The sequence below is a fragment of the Ailuropoda melanoleuca genome, chromosome 13, assembly GCF_002007445.2.
Source record: "Ailuropoda melanoleuca isolate Jingjing chromosome 13, ASM200744v2, whole genome shotgun sequence".
In the NCBI taxonomy this organism is placed as follows: domain Eukaryota; kingdom Metazoa; phylum Chordata; class Mammalia; order Carnivora; family Ursidae; genus Ailuropoda; species Ailuropoda melanoleuca.
The window spans coordinates 89639959-89662612 of NC_048230.1; the positions used below are offsets into that span (position 1 = coordinate 89639959).

General features: G+C 39.5%; 1 protein-coding gene across 1 annotated transcript in view; it reads right to left on the reverse strand.

Moving 5' to 3' along the window:
- RALGAPA2 (Ral GTPase activating protein catalytic subunit alpha 2) overlaps positions 1 to 22654 on the reverse strand; it is a 317987-nt gene that overhangs the window by 204866 nt on the left and 90467 nt on the right. Inside the window, 5 exon segments of the mRNA XM_034641613.1 lie at positions 7502 to 7666; positions 9715 to 9932; positions 9934 to 9950; positions 15728 to 15839; positions 20445 to 20593. Coding sequence (XP_034497504.1) covers positions 7502 to 7666; positions 9715 to 9932; positions 9934 to 9950; positions 15728 to 15839; positions 20445 to 20593 — 661 coding nt within the window.

A 22654-nucleotide genomic window follows, 5' to 3' on the forward strand; every position in this document is an offset into this window, starting at 1 on the left:
AGAGTGCAGAAAAATAAATTCTTATCTCACAATTAAAACCCAATTTCCTGATTTGCAAATATACATTTCATGGCTTTTTCTCACACTTCATGCTAAGTATATATTCAATATATGTGTTGCATAATGAACAAACGAATACCAAAAAATTTTCTTGATACTTTTTTCTTTCTTTAAATAGTTCTTGAGCTCCCTCTGCTGGCTTCGTATATGTGTTAAAAAAGCTGCTTGTTAAAGCTGCACCCATTTCACAGTGTCAGCTGGTGCAGTTGCTTTTCCATAACAAATTAAAACCATTTTAACCCTGCTATGCAAACATCAAGATGCAGGATTATCTGATAATCAAAACAGAAATGAACAATCTAAGTTATATAAAAATTACATTACACGTTCTTGTAGATCTAATGAATTCTGTTTTGAGCATCACATAATTTGTTTGAATCACTTCAAAGAGCTAAATTCTATCTCAGGCTCACCAAATCATTCACTTTCTCTCAGCACTGCTAACCCAATAACACGAATTTTGAAAGTACGAACCTTCTAGCTTCTTGATAGTGTAAGTTACACAACAATACTACTAAATCATTGCTTTCCAAAGCTTCATTCGAAACACCAGGAAAATGACCAAATTAGAATTACTTCTTTTTTTTCCCACTGAAAGAAAAATCCACATGATTAAATTAAGTGTGTCTTTAGAAACTTCTATTTATTCCAGACATCTGACTGCTTTTCAAAGCAATTTCACTCACTCTTTAATCTAAGGCTTCCTTAATCAATCTTATTAAACGAAGTGAGACTCATTCTTCAATTACCAAAATTCTGGGTTCCATTTACCCCTCATACAGGATTGCAAAGGCAAAATTAATAGTGTAATTTCCTTTTAAAGCATGGTACACGATACTGACTTGACCCTATAAAAAGCAGAGGAGATGTAAGTCAACTCAACATCTTGAGGTTTCTTATGAGGTCCAACTGTGAGCCAGCCCAAACCCTGACAAGCACTTCCTGATACTCAGGTACTACCTGAAAGCCTGAGAACCAAAGGCAGAAGCAGCTAAACGAGGCTTTCACTTAGGTACCACTGAGTCTCTTTTAGAATGAGGGAAGATCATTGATCCTCTAATTACTACTATTACAATGATCCTAAAACAAAAATAAAATCTATCGTCTGCATGGCCTATAAGCAGTACAGATTGATAAATGTCCCAATGTAAAAGCAGTTAAAATTGCAAAACAGCTGGAAAGAATTGTTCCCACAAAGGAGAAGGAGGGAAATCACCAAAACTGCAATTCTACCTCCCACAAGTTTATGTAGCTATTCATATAAATGGAATACAGGTGGTTATTACTTTCCCAAAAGTCTGATGCCAAAATAAAGAGTCATAAAGGGACTAGAATAAATATAATAGTGGCTGAAAGTAAGTAATTCTCCATTGTTTATATTATTTAAAGCAATTTCGGCATGTTGTATAGTCATATAGACTAGAAACAAAGCAAGAAATGTTAACAAATGAAAACAAAATTAGCAATCATTTTTATAGTGAAAAACTTGTGGCCAGAAAGTCAGGGTTAATGTATCTGCATACTACGGATAAGTGGATATATATCTACCTATATCTATACTTAGCAACAGGTGATCAAGATATGCCAACAAACTAGGATTTAAATTCGAACACAAATTTAATACTCTAGTGTGCCAACCAGTGAGAATGTACAATCTAAGACAGGATTGATATGCACTGCCCTTGGCCTAGTCTCTTGACAGGACAATCCCAATGGAAAATGGCATCACCTTAATAGTAAAGAAAAAATGGCATCAGACTAAGGAGGAGCTCACTACCACAGTTGTCAGATGAAACACAGGGACCAGCAGATTGTTCTCAATATCACTATACTGCTGAGTCCCTTTACCCTTTGTGCTATAAAACCAGAAATAAGGACAGCAAAGGCAGGAAAATACTGATTCAGCACGTCCTGCTTCATTTCACTCCAAATCAGGGTCTCCCAACATCAGCACTATTGATATTTTGGGTCAGATAATTCTTCACGAGGGGGCTGTCTGCACAGCCACTGAGGCCGTTCCGCAGCATCCCACTAGATGCCAGGAGCGCTGCCCCAGCTATGACTACATGTCTCTAGACACTGCCAAATGTTCCCTGGAGGACAAAACCATCCCCAGTTGAGAACGACTGTTTTAAACCATATTTAACTACTGTTGGAACTATGTACCTACTTATGGGAATCAAGAAACTGAGTAAACTAAAATATAACAGTGAATGAGAAAAAAGTTTCCAAAATGAGATTACGAACAGAAATAGGTTTCTTGTGAGAAAATAGTCTGGACAAACTAGTAGAAACCTTTATGAAAGGGAACAATAAGGGGAAAAAATGGACTGTAAAAAAAAAAAAAAAACTTTCCACCGTGAAAGAACTCCTTTTGGGTGCATAGCAGCTGTATATCACCCAAATAGAAAGCAAACTACTTTAAATGCTTTATTACTCATCTTTAGGCAGTAGAACTTTTTTGAAAACCAAATTATCAAGTAGTTAATGCTCATGAGTAATTTAACTGACCGGTGACCATCTTAACCATTCTTACTGTGTTTCACCTCTGGTATTTGCTAGAGAAAAGTATTTTCTAAGAAATGTACTCCTTAGTCTCAATAAAATGAACTTCTTCCCCCATATTCTGCTAATTAAATAATATGATATCTTACATACTCATCAGGGAAATTAAGATTTGATTCTGCTTTGCTATACCACAGTATGGCATGATTTAGTGCCACAGAAAGCCACAGGCAGGCTATCTCTGATACTAAATAAATACTCATCTATAATACCATCTTTCTGAAAATAAAAAGAACATAAAAACATGTCCCTCTTTAGCATGAAGATTCAGTTCATTATAGAATCATTGAAAAGTAACTGGACATGGGCTTAATTATTCACTGTAGAGCAAAGTAGATCCGTTGTTGAGGGGTCTGTGCCAAAAATCACCACTTTTGGTCCCTGTCTTAACAATCCAGAAAATACACTGTGTGCAAACCACATGTGGCTAAACTCAATTTTAATTGGCTTGAGCACAAGAACAATGTTTCCTTGTTTTGAAAATTAGCACTTTTTAGCATCTTTTTTTACTCGAATCTTAATAATCAGTGCGACTCTCCATAAACATTATTACTTTGTACATGATTATGATTTATTAATTCCAAGGAGCTCTTGCCTACATGAATGTTCCTGTTTCTTCACTTTAGGGAGGAATAGCAACCATTCGGACACCAACATGCTCAAAACTTCTGTTCTGCTGACATTATACAGAAGGCACTCTGAGGCAGTCATCTCTGTTAAAAACTACGGGCCACAAAATCCTGTATTCTTCTTCACTGGGAAAGCAAAGGCCAGTGGTGTTAAAGAAATTCTTCTTGACTGATTGTTACTAAACATCTAACTACATAAAAACCATGATTAATATTCATTGAAAATAAATGCAAAGTGCAACAGCCAGGTACGCATGCGTGGTGGGGGGCTGAGGGGGCGCTTAACAAAGGAAGCAAGGCCCAGCAGCAAGCAGGAGAAGCCCAGGGACATTGACGGACACAAGAGACAGCATTACAGTACCTGACAGCCTGTGAGAGCAAGAGGAGTAAGAGAGACCAGGTAAGAGAGCGCTCACGGTGTGAAGGAGGAGCGGGACGCTTTTAGTGGCAGGCAAAGCCTCAGAAAGGTGGACACAGTTGCTGATAGACTGGCTTCGCTTAGCTTCCAGGAGAGATAAAGTAACAAATATGTCAGAAGCACATCAGGATCTTTCACTTTTTTTTACTGCTATTTTTCTGGTCTTCCTTTCAATATTTAAAGGAGGTCATTTTATACTTTATAGAAAGTCAGTACAAGGCAGAGTATTTAACCGTAGTCTCTAAATACAGCCAACCTTCAGCCATTCTCATGACGTGGGAGAATGCACAATTCACAAATAATCTCGTTTTAGAATGCTTTACACGTTCAGGCTTCCTTTTTTCCTCCTGTGTATCAGACTCACATTTGGGTTGTTTATTTGGATAGACATTATAATCCGTTTTCCCTTCCTAAAGGACACACATATGAAAAGACCATGGGGAGGGAGGGGAAAATCTAGCCTAAAATTAAAATTGCTCTATAAATAATAAATAATTCAAAAATTGGTTTACTGAGAGCTGACTGTATTCAAAACCAAACCATGTAGTAAATTAAATGTCCTAAAATCTCAGAAACACACAAAAGTCAAGTTGAACATTAAAAGACTTGGTATTTAGAAAAAAAGGCAAAAATCTCCATAAAACCCGTCCTTTCATAACACATTTCATGCTGATTAAATCCATAATTTCTTAGTATGAACTTTATGAAGCTCTTAAGTTTTCAAAAGACTGCTAGTGAAATGACCATTTGAGAAAACTGATGAACTCAAGAGAATACACCTCATAAATATGAAACTACCATCAGTAAGATCACTTTTATCCTTAAAACTAAATATAAAGGTTTACTTGCTATTCTATTATTTTTAGGTGATTTTATTTCACATTAATGAGACAGAAATACAAATGAGAATGATATATTTGCAAAGAGTGAAACAAACTTTTTACTTCCTTGTGTCTCCCCAGGCCCCATCCTCTAGCTGTCAAATTCCCACTTCTATCCACATCTAAAGGACTATCTGCAATGTGATTACAGTACACTTCACAAATGGGTAAGATAATATTTAAGGGAAAATGACTTCCATGCGAATGTCAAACTGACTTACTTCAAATTTCCTAAAAGATGTGTTCATCTCTCAATGTCAGAGGTGTTTAAAAGAGCCTTCCCTTTATAAATGAAATGACTGTACATTTTTCCAAAACTGATCACTAAATATTTTAGAAATAATAAAACTTAGAATAATTTTTTGCGTGGAAATTGACTTGCTTTAATCACTCATTTTAGACACCTAAAATTTTAGCTTCATTCACACTCAGGAACAAAGTTTTCCTTTATAATTCTTTAAGACTCTCCTTGTCAGTTCCTTTTAAGTTGCAAAGTAGTTGATTCTCTCTTAAATTAATCGTCATTTCCCTACTCTGCAATTGATTATTTTATTATTTTCGTCTTACCACCATCACTGACATTTTCTCAATCTAAGTGTAGTCTGTGAGGCAAATTATAATATAATAATCTTAAATTATTGTTGTATTGGGATCAGGAAAAAAAAAGTCACTTTCAAATGGGTCTTCCACAAAACGCACTTTAATGTTAAATAAAAGTGGCAAAAACTAACTTCCTAAGCTGCTGTTCTGTCATTAAAAGGTGGCCTCCACACAAATAAAAATCTACCATGAAAGTATTCTGGGCCTTTTTTAAAAGATGGAAAGGCGAATTTATTACACAATGTAAAAATAACAGAACTGAGTAAAACCAGTTTATTTATATAGTGACTATTAGTCTATATAAATTAATTTTAAAAAACATCATGATATAATAAAATCTTCAGAGACTATTGTTTTAACAGGCAACTAAAAAGATAAATGCATAAAGTAAAATAGGAAAAACATGGGGCACCAGAGAAGCATGTGACTCTTGATCTCAGAGTTGTGGGTTCGAGCCCCACCTTGGGTGTAGAGATTACTAAAAAATAAAATCTTGTAAAAAAAAAATAAAAAAAGGAAATACATATGTGTGTACAAAATACATAAAGGAATAGATCCATCCAATGCAATAGCTCTTATCCCATTATCTTTTAAAGGTTATGTCTCCAAGTGTTTTTAATTTAATTTATCCTCGAAAGGCCAGGTTTATGTCTTTAAAGTGACATAGTCTAAAAATACCTTTAACGTGATTTTGTAAAGTTCTTATTGCTGCGATACCATGGCTTTTCAGACACCTGAGAACACTGATGAACAGAAGCTCACTGGCATAAATACACCGAGGATTATCAAGAACAATACTGGTGCCACTATTGTATTGTTGGTCTGAAAAACCTGTTAAAAAACTAAAATACGATCTCTTCTATGGCTGTGTTTTGGCCAAGTAGGGGAAAAAGGAACATGCAATATACCATAGTTTGCTGCTCATTAAAATGTGAAAGTAGAGTTTTACAAAGTGTTTTGAATGATCACTTTTATTATCATTACAATTCTAGGGCACTGAGGGGTATCACGGAGTCAGGGCAGCTGAGGCATGATGATGCCACTTTGTCACAAACTTCTGCTCTGATCCAAATATGGAAGAAAGGAGTTTTTAGGAGTTGGGACAAGAATGGAAATCTTTGAGTAAGCCTTCCCCAAAGTTGCCTGTTAACAGGAACTGAGTCTCTCCTCGGGGGAGAGGATGAAGGAACGCAGGAGAAGTAGAACAGGAGGTGAATATAAATAAGGTGATAATTATCAACAAATGTTATGGCAAAGAGCATTAGACAGTTAGGTTAAGGTACAATATATTTTCATAAAGACTCCAAAAGGATTCTAAGCCATCTGTATGAAGCCTTTACTATGCACTATAAAATACGCTGAGTGTAAATGACTCTGGTTTATGACCAGAAGATCTTGTGACTTCCTGCAGTCAATATGCTGAATATTGATTATAACAGCATGGAATTACTGATGTGAAAAACCACAGGAAACTCAGATAAATTTGTTTTAAATGTAGTTACAGCGTCAAAGTCACTAGGGGGAAGGGTCTTTATTTGTTCTTATTTAATACTGGATATAAGCTTACTTTTTAAAGATTTCTCTCTTGGGTTTAAAAGTAGAGTATAGAAGGGGTGCCTGGGTGGCGCAGCGGTTAAGAGTCTGCCTTCAGCTCAGGGTGTGATCCCGGTGTTATGGGATCGAGCCCACATCAGGCTCCTCTGCTATGAGCCTGCTTCTTCCTCTCCCACTCCCCTTGCTTGTGTTCCCTCTCTCACTGGCTGTCTCTATCTCTGTCAAATAAATAAATAAAATCTTTAAAAAAAAAAAAAAAAAGTAGAGTGTAGCAAACCAGTTCAAAAAACTGGGGGTTCTTGGTCAAGTTCTTGTTAGTTCTAACAGGCTAGAAGGACAACAGCTCCAGGCATGTAAAGCTCCATTTCCCAAAAGAAGCAAGGCACTTCAATATCCCCCTCCAGTCCTGCAAACTATGTGCATTATTCTTTTTCTGTGTTGGAACAGCGCCACACTAAGATTAACGCTGCTCAACAACAGCAATGCAGCTGTGCAAGTACTGAGAATCTATTGGTTTTAGGCTTCTAACAAAATATCTATTTTCTCTTTTGCACATATATTTCACTCAGTAGTGACAGCTCAAGTTCTTTTTCACAATGAATGATTCAGAAATAAGTATCAAAAACAGATTTGAAGAGAACAGAAGAGACAAAAGATACGGAAATATCCCACTTAATAAAAGGCCATGTATTTATGTTCTGAGTCGAATTTTAAAGCTATTAAAACATTTTATTCCTATAACTCCATCTTAGATAGCAACTAGACCTTAGAGGAACACTTAAATAAACGTTTACCAGTTGCTTTCTGGCGAACAATATTTCTTGCTTTCTCAGCTCCCGGTGCCCCAGATGTGGTGGCGCTCCTCGATCGCATTGGCTCGGCCACATCCAGGTGGCTCCGCCAGCTGAGAGAAAAGGATCTCCCCACAGTGGCTCCTTTTGGAGTATCTAGAACACAGCCTGTTAAAGGATAAGACAAGAAAAATAATCTAAAGGCTGACTTCATTATCTCAAGTATTTCAAACGAGTGGTCAAGGATCCAAGAGAAATACAGGAGAAAAGAGAATGAGACAGAGATTTCTGCACAGGTAATGTGCTAGCGCTCTGCTTTCCTCTCATAGAGCTCTGGTCAAGTATTTCAAACGAGTGGTCAAGGATCCAAGAGAAATACAGGAGAAAAGAGAATGAGACAGAGATTTCTGCACAGGTAATGTGCTAGCGGCTGCCGCCTATGGGTCGTTTTCACACCCAGGTTCCTGAGAGTGTATTTTGTTTCCACAAATCCAGTGCTTAGAAGGAAAGTATTTCTATAATGAACATTTAAATTCATTTTTAGAATAAAACAATATAATAGATAAATCGGAAATATTTGCCATAGTCATTAATTACATAATTGAATTCATTCTGTGTCATTCCATAAACAGTGTTTTTCAGATTGTTTACCTTCCTATATATAAATACAGCCACTCACAGACTGCAGCGAAGATATTATAAGAATCAGTCCCATATATAAATACAGCCACTCACAGACTGCAGCGAAGATATTATAAGAATCAGTCCCATTAATTACATGTTTATATGGTTAAGTAATCACCATAATTGGTTCACACCTCCCCACATCCACATCCTCAAATGAGCAAGCAGAGATTTGAAATGCATTTGAAAATCTGGGCTTGCCCTGTTGCTGCTCCTGGAAACCTAAAACCTCACCAAAAAAGCCTGAGCTGGTCTGCTGGGCAATAAAAGGTATATGGCCAAGCCCCCCCATCACTGTCCCAGCTGACAGCTGGCCAACCCTAGAGCTGCCTGCTTGATTATTTGACAGCCTAGCTGACTGAAAACACAGGAGTGAATCCAGCAGAACTGCCCAACTGTGTCCAACCCAAATTGCCACTCATAAAATCATGATTTAAACAACTGGCTGTTCCTTTAAGTCACTATGTTTTGGGGTGATCTGTCACACAGGAAAAGCTGATACAGTCTATAATAAGGCTATTGTTGAGGCTATAGTTTACCCAAAGCAAGCAATGTATACTTTATGCATCTTTGGAGAAGAAACTCCTCCCAAGTTTTAGGACCAGGAAAAGTTACGTTATCACCTAAGCTGTCGATTTTCCCCTTTTGTAATCTGTGATCCTCTGCTGTAACCCTGTGAGGATCAGAGTCAAATCTAAGCTTGCTCCCCTTCTCCCTCCCTAGCAAGCATAGGGGGCTCTCTGGCATGCATTCTGACATCTTAACCACTCCGGCAACTCCACTCCCTTTAAATTTGCCCCAGTGTCCTTACGCATTTTATCTATTGTATTATAGGTACTTCTATGAACTGCCTCAAAATCTTTACACAATAAATTGGAGTACAAGGCAATTAATCCCAAGACTGTGTCACAGCCTTAAAACAGTAATGAAGACAAACTGTTGTCCCCAGTAGAAACCACCACTGATGTTTTCCACCTTGATCTGACTTGAGGTCTCAAAACAACTTTTACCCAGAAACACAACAAAAGCCAAAATGACTCCCATCTGAAACACTCAGAATTTTTCCACCTTTCCCAAGCAGGCACTGGAATACAACTTTCTAGTGTGGTGCCTGGAGCTGGACTTGCCCAGCTTTGATTTCTGGCTTTCCCACTTCTCAGCTAGGTCCCTTGAGTGAGTCCATCACCATGGACTCTCTGTACATCAGTTTCTGTCTGTGATACCTGGATAGTAACTCAGAAGTTACCAAGAGGGTGAAGAGAGAGAATACATACAAGCACGAGCCATTATTATTATTACTCTTGATACTACTGCTACTCCCCTTCATCTTCTTTCTTCCTCCACAGCCCCTTCATAAATTCACCATCCTTACTATGAGGACAGAGTGCTACGAAACACCATCCAACACCATCATTAAAAAGACACGGCCTGTATGGTTTATTCCAAAATTCCATGCATTAATTGCCTATATGTACAGACGCACTCCGCCTCTGTCTCAGACATCTGGTATTACTCTGTAAGAGTGGAAGTACCTTTGCCTCGCTGCTTCTTTTCCTTTTGTTCACTTAATTTGTCCAGAGGTAGGTTTGTCATCTCAACTCCATAAACAGTTCTCGCCAGCACTGCTGTCAAGGAGTCCATGATGTTGGCCCACTCGTTTATGAGTTCTTCCCATTCCGTGAGGGAGGACAGCACACCAAGGAAGTCATCCCAGAGCTCTCGAGAAATGTACACACACAGGTTTGCTCGTCCACGCCACCATGAGCGTCTAAAACCAACGAGCCAACAAGAGAACTGAATCACCCTCATTTGGAAGAAGAATGATTTTTAACAAAATATTTCAAATTACTAGGAATAAAATGAACTTTAAAATAAAGAGCACTTGATCTTGATTTTCTTTTAGTGTCTCAAAATTTATTTGATCAACTGTAACCAGGATCTGAGCTACAGAGAAATCAGCTATTATCATGAGCAAAGCTACTGATTCAAAATCCTCTGGTGTCTGCAGCTAGTCCTGGCTGTAACTGGGGAGAAGACAAAACTCTCGGTACAACAACTATTCTACTTCTTGAGACAGCTCTCTCTCTCACTCTACAGTGGCTGCTTCTAGCCTCCTCTTCAATATGTAAACCTCCAGCCCCATCGATTCCTCCCTGCTTTTTAATAGATGAACCCACTGCAGACCTCACAGAAAAGAGAACCCATTAAACAAGAATGCCCTCAACCTTTACCCACAAGTCACAGTGTTTGTCCAGCTTCTCCTCTATCTGCAGGCTGTAAGTGAAGAGGGGTTCCCGCTCTTCTAGGCTTGTTCCCATCTGTGCTCTGAACCTCCTCCTCAGTCTTTGTGTTTCCATTACCCCTGCCTCTCCTTTTTCTCCAGTCTATCCTACTTTGCCAGCTCCTCCCCATCAGTATTTAAACATGCTCCAAGTCTACCTCATCTTAAAAACAAAAAACAAACAAAAAAGTTCCCTTGAGCCCAGAGTCCCCCCTATAGCTAGAACTGCTAAAGCCAAATTTCTTGAAAGAATGTTCCACACTCACTGCATGTGCACCTCCTCATTTCCTAGTCTATCTGCGTACTAGAGAGCTCTACTTGCATGTTCTGCAGGCACCTGTTAAAACAGCAGAAGAGTAAAAAGAATTCAAAGCTTCCACTGAGATTCTTCCAGTTTCTCGACCTGGTCTCTCCTGCTCCTGGCCTTTGCATGTAGTCTTCCTTCCTCTCTTCCCTTCTTTTTTGCCTCTTTAAATCCACTCTTCGGGTCACAATGTGGACATTACTTCCTCCAGGGTGTCTCTGACTGCAACCCCATCAAGCCTCCGGTAAGTAGCCACCATTCCCACAGTTGTCTTCATTTCCCTATCACAGCACTTTCCTTAAGAGTCTATTCACTTCTGTGTCCCTCCTCTAGCCTTATGGTCCCTGGCACTATAAATGGTCACATGGGCAACCTTACCAGACAATTATGCATATACTCGGGATATTTCCTTACCTTGAAATAGCCTAGTTCCTTACCTTTGCCAAAATGTTCCACAACCTTTAAAATTCAAATCAAATGTACCTGCCTTGAAAAAAGTGCCAAGTCTATCTCAGGTGTACCCCAAAGGCTTTCCTAATCTTACTAGAATAAGTTATATATAACTAGAATAGTTACAGCCAAAGTCTGTTTAACTTCCCTGATCTGTTGTTAGAGCTAAATGTGCTCCTTAAGGTGTCAACCTGCAAATATTTCTGCCCACCCCAGATACAAACAGACTTCCACAGTTGATGGGAGTTGTCCTATGCATGGGATAGGGGCAAATTGGCTTTTTAATTACAAGAGAAATTTTTCTTTAACATACACATAGGAAAACTTGGGGAAATAGGAAACAGTTTGTAATTAGGCAGGTCTGTTCTGACCACTTGAAAAATCATATTTAAAGTGACCCTTACGCAACGTACCTGTTCTCTATGTTCAATTCAAATTTACCACACTTTTCAAAAGGGTAAAAATGTGAAAGTTGAGCTAAAATCATAAAATATATTGAAAAGGAGGTTTTAAATATTCATACTAAGATGGAAGATGCCAAAGAACAATGCAAAAGAAAAAGCTAAAATAATTTTGTCATTTATTATTACTAAGGCCTTATTACATATATTTATTCTGACTAAAAGGCCATCTTCTGTTTATTCCATTTTACACTCCTGTTTTCAAAATGAGTTTGAGGGCATGACCATAAAGTGCATATACACAATAAAATTATTAAAGAGTAGGTCAAAGAGAATCTCAGCAGAGTAAAAGAAGAAAGGAGAGACTGGCAATGCTACCAGCGCTCAGCCTCAGGTCTGGTTACAGCATGTGCTTCAGGTTAAAAGCAGAGTTTTCATGTGGTAGAAGATGCCCTGTGCTGGGAATCTTGCACTGGCTTCACTTTACTGACTAATTATAAAACAAGGACTGAACACAGACTTCTTGCAGGTTATTAAATTCATCTTAGCAAATCTCACAAACACGTGTACAGACCTGGCGAATCATCGTCATCATCAATCACAGCTAACAAGACCTGAACCCAGAGCAAAACTGTGCCTCCACCTGAGCGGGGGAGGGGTGGCACATCTGTGCACAAAGGCAGGCTGCTCTCTCAGCAAGTTACCCTTGTCTAGGAGGAGGGAAACAGACAGCCCCAGACTCGGGGTTCTGTCACTAACTTGATTTGTGAGCTGGGCTATTTACTTGGCTTTTCTGGAGTCATTCCTCGTCAAAAGTAAAAAGCTAAATAAGAACACCTCCAACGTTCCTTCGGCACTGAAATTCATGTTTTATCAAATACATCTTGGCAAACAAGCTGTATAAAAAAAAAAATCTGTTCGTAAACCACTCCTTTTCTTACATCCCTTTCCTAACCAACCACTTGCTGCATTCCTTTACTCTTCACACTTAGGGGACTATATAATTGTAAGTACTGTTACTAGAAGGACAATAGTCCAGGTTTCCTGATATACTTTCAGAGCTTCAAGCATAAGGTCCTATTTAGCACTGATAACAGATTAAAACATCACTTATGGGAAATGCTATTATCTGGTAAATATCTAAATAAAACCCAACTATCATTTAAAGAAAACTTGCTAACCCAAGTTATCTTATCTACTGAGAGAAGAAACTAAACACTAGAGGAAACATTGAAAAAAGATAAAAGGACAATGGCAACACAAAATTCCCTTTAACAGTTTCCTTTTTGTTTTTATAATTTTTATTTTGTTATATTATTCACCATACAGTACATCCCCAGTTTTTGATGCAATGTTTAATAGTTTCCTTATTCAAATTTTTAAAAATCAAGCATCTGGCAATTGTAGACAGTCTACGTGAACAAACAAACAATAATTTGATGGCATCTTTAATTTTAGTATGGAATTAAGATGACGTCCACTTGATTGCCTGGCAGAGCTGTCCAGATCTTTCACATTTTTCTCCCTGCCTTGGATCCCACAAAAGGGCTTGAGAGGTCAATGGATGATCATAAAACCCAGATGAACCCACTCTGTTTCTTATGACAAGCCTGCAAAGTCAGAAGGAATCTTTTCCTGATTGTGACAGATTAGGGAAGAGACTCAGGAAGGTGAACTGAATTGCTCAAAGCCACACAGCCAGGAAGTACCAGAGCTAAGATCAGAACTCAGAATCTGTCTACCTCCAAAAAACTCATCCTCTCTCCACTATTTTATGTTGCTTTTTAATTTAAGCAGTCTTTTTGATCCATCTAACCACTGCCAAAATAATAATGATGATATCAAAATCATTAATAATCCTGGACTTAAAACTAATTTTCAAGATCTGATAAGATTCTCCAGGAACAAGGGGGACTTTTCTCCCAAACCAAAACTAATCAAACACACCAAAAAATACAACTTCACAATAGATTCTTGCTTAATTCAGTGACAAGTTCTTGCTCCAATTCCAATACATCTCATAGATGCAGGGTCAGACAACTGGTGAGGAATGAGACCCAGACAGCCACTAGCCTCCGCCTGGCTTCAGTCCACTTCACTTGGCAGCACCAGTCCCATCAGGGCTGGGAGACTGAGAAGGTGCCGACAGTGAAACTCTCCAGGAGAGTCAGAGCCAAGTGAGCAGAGTGCCTGTACTCCTCCGGCGGGGGAGAAAAGCAAGTGGTCAGTATCACCCTTGAGGAAAGGGTGGATGGACACAAACAAAATGATGTGTAGACCACTTCGTGTATCTAATAACCAGGCAAGGCAATCAGAGTTAAGAGTGATGATACTATTCAGGAGGGAAATGAGTACATGCCAATTATTTCTGTAGCCTCTCATATATTTTTCATCAAGCCAAGATCATTCGATCATATTAAATTATTAAAATTAATATCAACAGTTGGGTTCTCTTGTGTTACAATGGGAATATACAACCTTATTTAAAGAATTAGTTTTTCGGGGCGCCTGGGTGGCACAGCGGTTAAGCTTCTGCCTTCGGCTCAGGGCGTGATCCCGGCGTTGCGGGATCGAGCCCCACATCAGGCTCCTCCGCTGTGAGCCTGCTTCTTCCTCTCCCACTCCCCCTGCTTGTGTTCCCTCTCTCTCTGGCTGTCTCTATCTCTATCGAATAAATAAATAAAATCTTTAAAAAAAAAAAAATAAAGAATTAGTTTTTCTTTGTGTCACCTGTTTCCTACCTGTATTCTAGACATGCTGTTAGTATATATCCTCCAAAATCACCTTCAAGTCAACTGAGGGGGAAGTTGACCTCTCTTCCCTACAACCATTATTTCCAGCTCATCACCCACCATACTATCTTCCACCAAATTACTCAAAGCAGGCCCATCTATTTTACTCATGTCTCTATCTGTATGGAGTTTCACACTCTTTCAGAGTCCTTTCACACTGTTCTCTTTCAGAAATGCTTCATAAATTCTGTGCATCCCATAAATACTAGTGCTTTCTAGAGCAATGCTGCAATAGGCTACCACACTCAGGACCCTTTAAAACTCCTACTTCCTATTCAGTCAGTTCATCATCTGCTTCCTCTTCTCTTCCCCTCAGGGTGATGTCAGACTACTCGGGCTCTTGACCTTTTCCACCATGTGAGATGTAAGAGACACGGCCATCTCCTTGACTCTCTGCTCCCACCTAAGGCCAGTCCAGTCCCGCTCAACTTATCCAGGACTTCACTTCTTTAGTTCTCCTCTCTCTCCCCAAGGCTGTCTTCATTGGACCCTTCTCACTGCAAGCAAACAGACTTCAAAACCACCCACCTTAAACACTAGCTTCCATGCATGTTGCCCAATCAGCTAGCTCCTACTTTCGTCCTCCCTTCCACCTCTGCAAAGCCTTAACTATATACTTGCTACCTCAACTGCCCAGCTCTCATTTTCTCCTCCATCCACTCCAAGTGGTCCTCATTCCCCTAGAATACTCTCAACCAATGACATCTTGTCAAAGCCAATGTCAATTGGCCGTTTTCCTCTTCCCCAATCCTTGTCTCCAGGTGTCTAGACACATGGTCCTCTAGTTTCCCTCACAGCTCCCTGGCCACCCTTTCTCAGCATCTCTGGATGGTTCCTCTCCGCCACCAACCATGGAGCTGGCCCTCTCCTCTTTAGGACACAAAACCACTCTATGGTGATCCCATCCAGTCCTGTGGCTTCAAACACATACTAATGACTCTTACGTTTTATTTCTAGCCTAAACAGCTCCCTAACCTTAAACCCCATTCCCATGCTTCCATTTACCTTTTACTTCCTCAAATCTACCTGGCCCTCCACCAAGGACATCAGCTCTTGTTTTCTTCCTAATTTCTACCAACCTCAAGCAAGTCAAAAGAGGAAGTAAATGGCAGACAGGTGGGAAGGCCTAAAAGAAGCCAAGCACTACCTGTAAAGAACAGATTACAACCTTTAAGAGCTAAAAAAGAAAATTTACAATGAAATTTCTAGAAATTTAGAGTTTAATTTTACTTTTAAAATTCTCAATGATTAAAACTATTTTGCTGTAAAATCCGATTCATTTCTTGCATTTGCAGTGTTTTAATAAAAGAGACTTACCCTAAACAGTAACCCTGCCAAGCTCTGGGCAAACAAGTCCTTTATTTGTTTATCCTTTGGCTTCTGCATGACAGCTTCTGTTATCCTGAGTAGTATTTGCAGCATCTGTTCCCTGAGCCACCCAAAATAGAAACTCACATTATTAATCACATTTCCAAAGCACTTTAATTTATAGGTACAAGAAATTCTCTTAAGAATTCCGCAACAATGATAATCATGTATTACTCAAAAATATTAATAATCTGAATGCCAATTACATAATGAATACCATATTTTATCAAAATAAACCACCTAATGCTACAAAAGTTCTAAAAATACGTGACTTACACTCACATCAATAGGCAGGATAAAACAGGTATCATCCTAGTCTAATTTTATCCCCCTCCAATAGGGAGGAAAGACTGTATCTCCAATTATACCAGTCCCTTCAAGGTGCTCAGTGAATAGTTGTGCCCATTTGAACTTATGCAGCATCCTTTAATTTTCCCATCCATTATTTTACTTAACCTGTGAGGTCTCCCCATCTACCTTTGTGGTAGGAAATAAAACGGACATTCTGGTTCTAATTCTGGGGAGATACGCGGTCAGTATCATACTATGAACACCAGAGGAACTCAGGTAGACGGGTGTGGAAAGGTCATTTTTGGTCACTCTGAGGCACGGAGTTTTATGCCTGGAAGGTGCTAGGTCTGCAAGAGGGCACTGAAGACACAAAATAACACTGCTAATTATGTTAATAGTAATAAGTTCTTCAGAACAGCCAAAGGGCATTTTTCTTTTTCACAGCTAAGTTACATTCTTCATACCAGAGTGTTTGCTTACTTTTCCTTTTCTTGAATTCCATGCAAAGAACACATATCTTTTGTATATAAGGGAGGTTTGTTTGTTTTGAGGGGAATCACACCTTTTAACTTCTCCTTCAAGGCCGTATCCACTAACAATTCATTCATCTTTACAGCTTTCTTCTTGGCCTACATGCTTGTTAATGATAAGATCGGGAACTGGACAAAGTCATCCAGTCCGGGTCAGATGATGAGATCTCCAAGTCACAGTTCCTTTATACTTCTCTCCTACTTCCACATATTGAGAGAGTATTTTCTCATTAACATAATGTGGAATCTCATTAAACTCATGGTACAGTGACCTCTACAAATAGGGTTTCCTGCCTTATTTGTAGCTGACCCCATTTGATTTTCATCCCAGGGTTATCTGTTGGCAACATCTGGAACTTTGTTCTAGTTGTTTGCTTATGCTGTACACTGTCTATGGATTCTGTAAGCATGGAATAAGAAGATCTCTCAAGTCATAGGAGATGTGGGTGCATGTGTCTGGAGCGGATGGCTTAGAGGAGGACGAGGGAAGAAATGGTGCAGAGCTGGGGAGAGCATGTCCCTCACCATTTTCAGGATACCCAGGCCCCTGTCACGGGCCTCAGCATCACTACTGCCTGCTCACATTTATGTGATGCTTAAGACAACAAAAAACAATCCTTTCCACAAGAATGGTTAATACTAATTTTATGAACATGATGAGAACAAGAAACGTAATAAATTTCACATAAAACCTCAGTTTTGGAAACTGCTATCAAAAAATGCAAACTTGGGGGCACCTGGGTGACTCAGTCAGTTGAGCATCTGACTCTTGGTTTCGGCTCCAGTCATGATCTCAGGGTCGTGGGGTCAGGTCCTGCATTGGGCTCTACACTCAGGAGGGAGTCTACTTGAGATTCTCTCTCTCTCTCTCTCTCCCACTCTGCCCATCCCCCTGCTCATATATTCTCTCTCTCTCGCTTTCTGAAGTAAATAAATAAATAAATCTTTTTAAAAAATGCAAACCTGACCAAAGCAATGATTGACAAAGACACAGGGTTAATTTAATTTCTGAACCTATAAAAGTTTAGCAAGCCATGAAATTCCCACACAGAGTCTTCTGGAAGAAAATGAGGGTAAAAAAATCATCTCCAGTTTGGAAAAGTCTTTCCTAACAGTGTTGACTCCAGCTTGTTTCTTTGTATTTTGTGAAACACTGACTTTGGTCCCTCCTCCTCCTCAAAAAAACAAAAAACAAAAAACTGCTCCAAGAGCGTAAAACTTCCATGGGAACATGGGAAATTATGCATGTGTGCTGTCCCTGCACTGAGGTTTCCTGCTTTACTACTGACCTTGTCCCCAACTCCTCACACAGGCAGTACTGTTAACCATTCACACAACACTGCTACTATTTCAGGACTGCTCCTTACACTTCCTTGGCTACAGCCCTAGTCTAAGCTGCCATCAGCTATGGCCCCGGACTTTGTGTACTGCCCCCTCTCCCCCACACTGTCTCTCCTCCAGAGAAAGGCAGAGAAATCTTCTGGAAACATAAACTGGATTGTGCTACATTCTTGCATACACACAAAGGAGTAGCCAGTGCCTCTCCCATGGCCTGCAAGGCCCCACTCAACCTGGCTCTGGTTGGCCCCTGCCACATTCCCTCCCACCCTCCCTCTCCTTCTGTCTGCTCCACTACACTGTCCTGGAACATACCATACTTGCTACTTGCTGTTCCTTCTATGGGAAGCTCTATGCTCAGACCTCTCCCCGGCCTCTCCCTCCTTGTCCTCAGGGTGCTGCTCACAAAGGTCTTCCTGAACACCTATAGAAAAACACTCCTTCACCCTCCACTCTGTCCCCTTCCCCAGCTTCACTGTACTTATACCACTGAAACTGTTGTGTTCATTCTGTCTCTCAGGCTATGAGGACAGAAACCTCATGAGGGCAGGAACTCTGTCTAGTTCACCTTCTATCCTCACAGCAGAAGCTTAGTAGTTATGTACTGGATCAAAGAAGGGAGAAAGGGAATTCAGGGACTGTCCAACACTAAAATGCATGGGAAATTCTGCTGGGAAACAGCCTGCATCCCTTTCTATGTGTTACTATTTTTTGGTATTTTCAGCTATTTCTGTATGTTGCTGTTTTTATACTTTAACCTGGAAATGTCTGAATTATTAAAGAACAAGAAGAATTGCTTAATTTTATCTTAGAATTTTCACCAAAAAAGATTATCCAAATGATCAAAATACTACTAATACAAAGGTAAACTGAATTCAGTTTTCAAAGAAAAAACCCAACAAAAATACTATTGCTATACTATCGAGGAGCAGATGCTTCTGTTGCAGGCAAACCAGCATTTCTCATCACTTTCAATGTTACCGACATAGCATTTAAGTTTGTTTAAATCATATTGTTCATCACAGTAACATTTCCAGTCTGAGAAAGATGACCCTGGATTTACATCCTTTTTTTTTTTTTAAGACTTTTTTTTTTTATTTATTCGACAGAGAGAGAGAGAGATAGCCAGCGAGAGAGGGAACACAAGCAGGGGGAGTGGGAGAGGAAGAAGCAGGCTCCCATCAGAGGAGCCTGATGCGGGGCCTTGATCCCTGAACACTGGGATCACGCCCTGAGCCGAAGGCAGATGCCCAACAACTGATCCACCCAGGCACCCCTGGAATTTACATCCTAAAATAATCATTTTGATTCCTGTGGTTTCTGTACCAGTGAACTTGCTACCTGATGGGATTCCTTTGGGCCCATCTCCCTTCATGGGAGAAAGGAAAAGGCTGGACTCCACAGACCCAGGGGCCCCTGCCCCTGCCAGGTCAGTCCTGCCTCATTTCTATGCTTTCCACCAGGTGCACACAGAGCTTTCCCTTTAGTGCTGACTCAAGGACATCCAGAAAAAGCATCCAGAACACAGGCATGGTAACGGGGCCCCACTGAGGACTTCCATGAGGGAAGTGGCCACCAGAGCTGGTCTGCAGCAGGCCTGAGCACTGAGCACAGAGGCCAAAGCCCACTGACAGCAGGGCTGACCCAGCCAGGCCACCCCAGGGCAGCGATGGGTGGGAGGAACAAGTAAAGGACAGGCTGGAGAGGCATTATACAACCAGAACCGAGGGGCATGAAGAAAGAGGGTTTCAGAGTGGCTCTGAGGTCTCTGTTGCTGAGAACGTCTGAAAGCACCTCCTAAGCTGGAGTGATGCGCTCATCATGGGAAAGGGGCATGGGAAAAACCCACAGCGCTGTGTACTTTCAGGGGTATTATAAACACAGAGACACCAAACCAAAAGAAAGGAGAAAAACGAAAACATTTCGCATAAGCACATTTTCATGACGCCACTATATGTTTGACNTTTCGCATAAGCACATTTTCATGATGCCACTATATGTTTGAAGGTACTATTATTCAGTCATTCTGACAGTCTGTCATTTCAGATAATTGGTTTTCCAAAGTGAATTTAAAGCTTCAAATTTGAAGCAATAAAAATCAGTTAACAGCATTTCAGAGCAGTAAACAACCTCTCCTGGGCTTNAAAATCAGTTAACAGCATTTCAGAGCAATTAACAACCTCTCCTGGGCTCATGAAGAATGATAGAAAACACCAGTTACATTGCTTTTCCACAAAGCAGTCTGATGACAATTTAAAATGGAAAAATCTACTATTAAGTAATATGACTACTTTTAATTCAGTAACATTTTTAAAGCCAATAATAAAAATAAACTATCAAAGTGCTGGATACTTCATAATTCACAGAAACCATTACAAAAGATTGATTATCATCTTATTGTTAACTTTGTAAAGCCATTAGTAAGTGGAGGCATTAACCTTTTAATTATTACGTTGAAAAACAGAAACATGTGTTTTACAGTATTAATTAATTTGAAATAGACTTACCATGTCTTTTTATTCATTGTAAGCTCCATTATCATGCGCCTAAAAATAATCAAAACAGCTTTACAGGCATCGACTTGTTCTTTTAAGAGCATGGGAACTTCAGGACATGGTTCCAACAAAAAGACGTTTGCTGCATTTGTCAAAAATACCTTGAAATCAACAAATTTTACATTAAACATATAAATGTAACTAAATACTTAAATCTGAACAAATTTTTCTTAAAGATAATGATATTAATTTCCCTCTACTAAACAATCACCTTTGAGTTATTTCAATAAGGCAAGTGGTACCAACACATACTCAAGATTTTTTTAAAATGCTTCTCTTAGAATCACCTGACACACTTGAAAGACCTTTCCTAGAAAAAAATTATTAATACATATTAATAGTGCAACTGTAGAAAATTTATGAATCAGAAAAGTTTCTGAAGACTTCTTTTTGACATTACCTCAAAAGAAAAGGGGAAAACAGTAAGATAGGATCACTGCTTCTGAGTGAGAAATTTTGGGGTCGGGGACAGGGAGAGGAAGAGGAGCAGTGGTCAGACAGTGGCTGGGAAAAACTATCGGATTGTTGTGGAATCTCCCAGCACATGAACTTTGCAGGTAGGAAGCACGGCCAGCACCACCCAACACGGGTGCAGATCTCTAGTAGCTGTAGGGTGCCAGGAAACAGGCAAGGCCACATGGCAAAAGTACACAGCTTCCAGGTGCATATACTTTTACTAGGAGAACTACATTAGGCAGTAGGATATAAAACCTAAGTGAATTCTTGAGATAAAAAGAGATTTAAAAAACTTAGATGATCAGCCAACAGCTCGACACTCTACCTCAGACCTTTAGGGTACAAGTTCACTGCCCTTTCCTGTCAGGGGTGTTTCAGTAGAAAATTGTGGGACGCACAGATGTGGCCTGTTATGTAGCCGTAAGTGACGGCATAGGGGCACTACAGTAAAGTTAACACTGTGTTACTACTGACACAGATGACGCCAGTGANCCAGTGACCCTTCAGTTTAGGAGACTGAGTTGTCAGTCTGGTGATGAAGGTGGATGTGTACCATCTACCTAGATCCTATGCCTTCTGAAGTCTCCCTTGTGTTCAGCAGTACAAATTCAAAGGATCTGGGAACAAACAGAGCTTCCCTGGCTCACCTGTGAATGAAATCTATTAACACAACATCTTAAAATAGATGCACAAACTATGACTGAAGAAATTAAAATAAACATGCTCAAAAGTCAAGTGGGTGAACTTAAATATTGGCAGCCTCTAAGATTATCTTGTGCAAGATTAAAAAGGTGTCAGGGCCTACTGTTCTAGAAAGAATTACTAAATAACCACTGTAATAATTGGTAACAGATGATAACAGCAATTGTGAAGACTTTACTAGCTTTCAAGAGGGAAAAAGGAAAACAAAGAACTTGTTGACTAACAAACTATAGCAGTTTTAGTATAATTTTAGTGGCCATTTTATTTTTTTACTACCCTGACTGAGATCAAGACCTGAGCTGAGAGNCAGGATTAAAAAGGTGTCAGGGCCTACTGTTCTAGAAAGAATTACTAAATAACCACTGTAATAATTGGTAACAGATGATAACAGCGATTGTGAAGACTTTACTAGCTTTCAAGTGGGAAAAAGGAAAACAAAGAACTTGTTGACTAACCAACTATAGCAGTTGTAGTATAATTTTAGTGGCCACTTTGTTTTTTTACTACCCTGACTAAGATCAAGACCTGAGCTGAGAAATCAAGAGTCAGAGGCTTAACCGACTGAGCCACCCAGGTGCCCCTCGCGGCCATGTTTTTGGAAGATGTGTGGCATAGACGATCTGCTGCAAGACAGATCTTTCACTCAAGGTATTTGGTTTCTTGATGTGAATTTGAAACTTCGCATATTCCCAAGTTAAAGTGAGGAGTCTTCATATATTATATACTCCTTTCATTTTCTTTTTTAAAAAAAGATCAAAATGCCAACTCCATGAATATTTCTTACTACCATGTCAGTACTGGTTAAGGTAAAAATAAAAAAAAATTAATATNTTCATTTTCTTTTTTAAAAAAGATCAAAATGCCAACTCCATGAATCTTTCTTACTACCATGTCAGTACTGGTTAAGGTAAAAATGAAAAAAAAATTAATACGTCCAAATCGTACCTCTCAACATCAACTGGAGAAGAGTACTAGCTTATTCAACCTGTACTTGGCCACTTTTT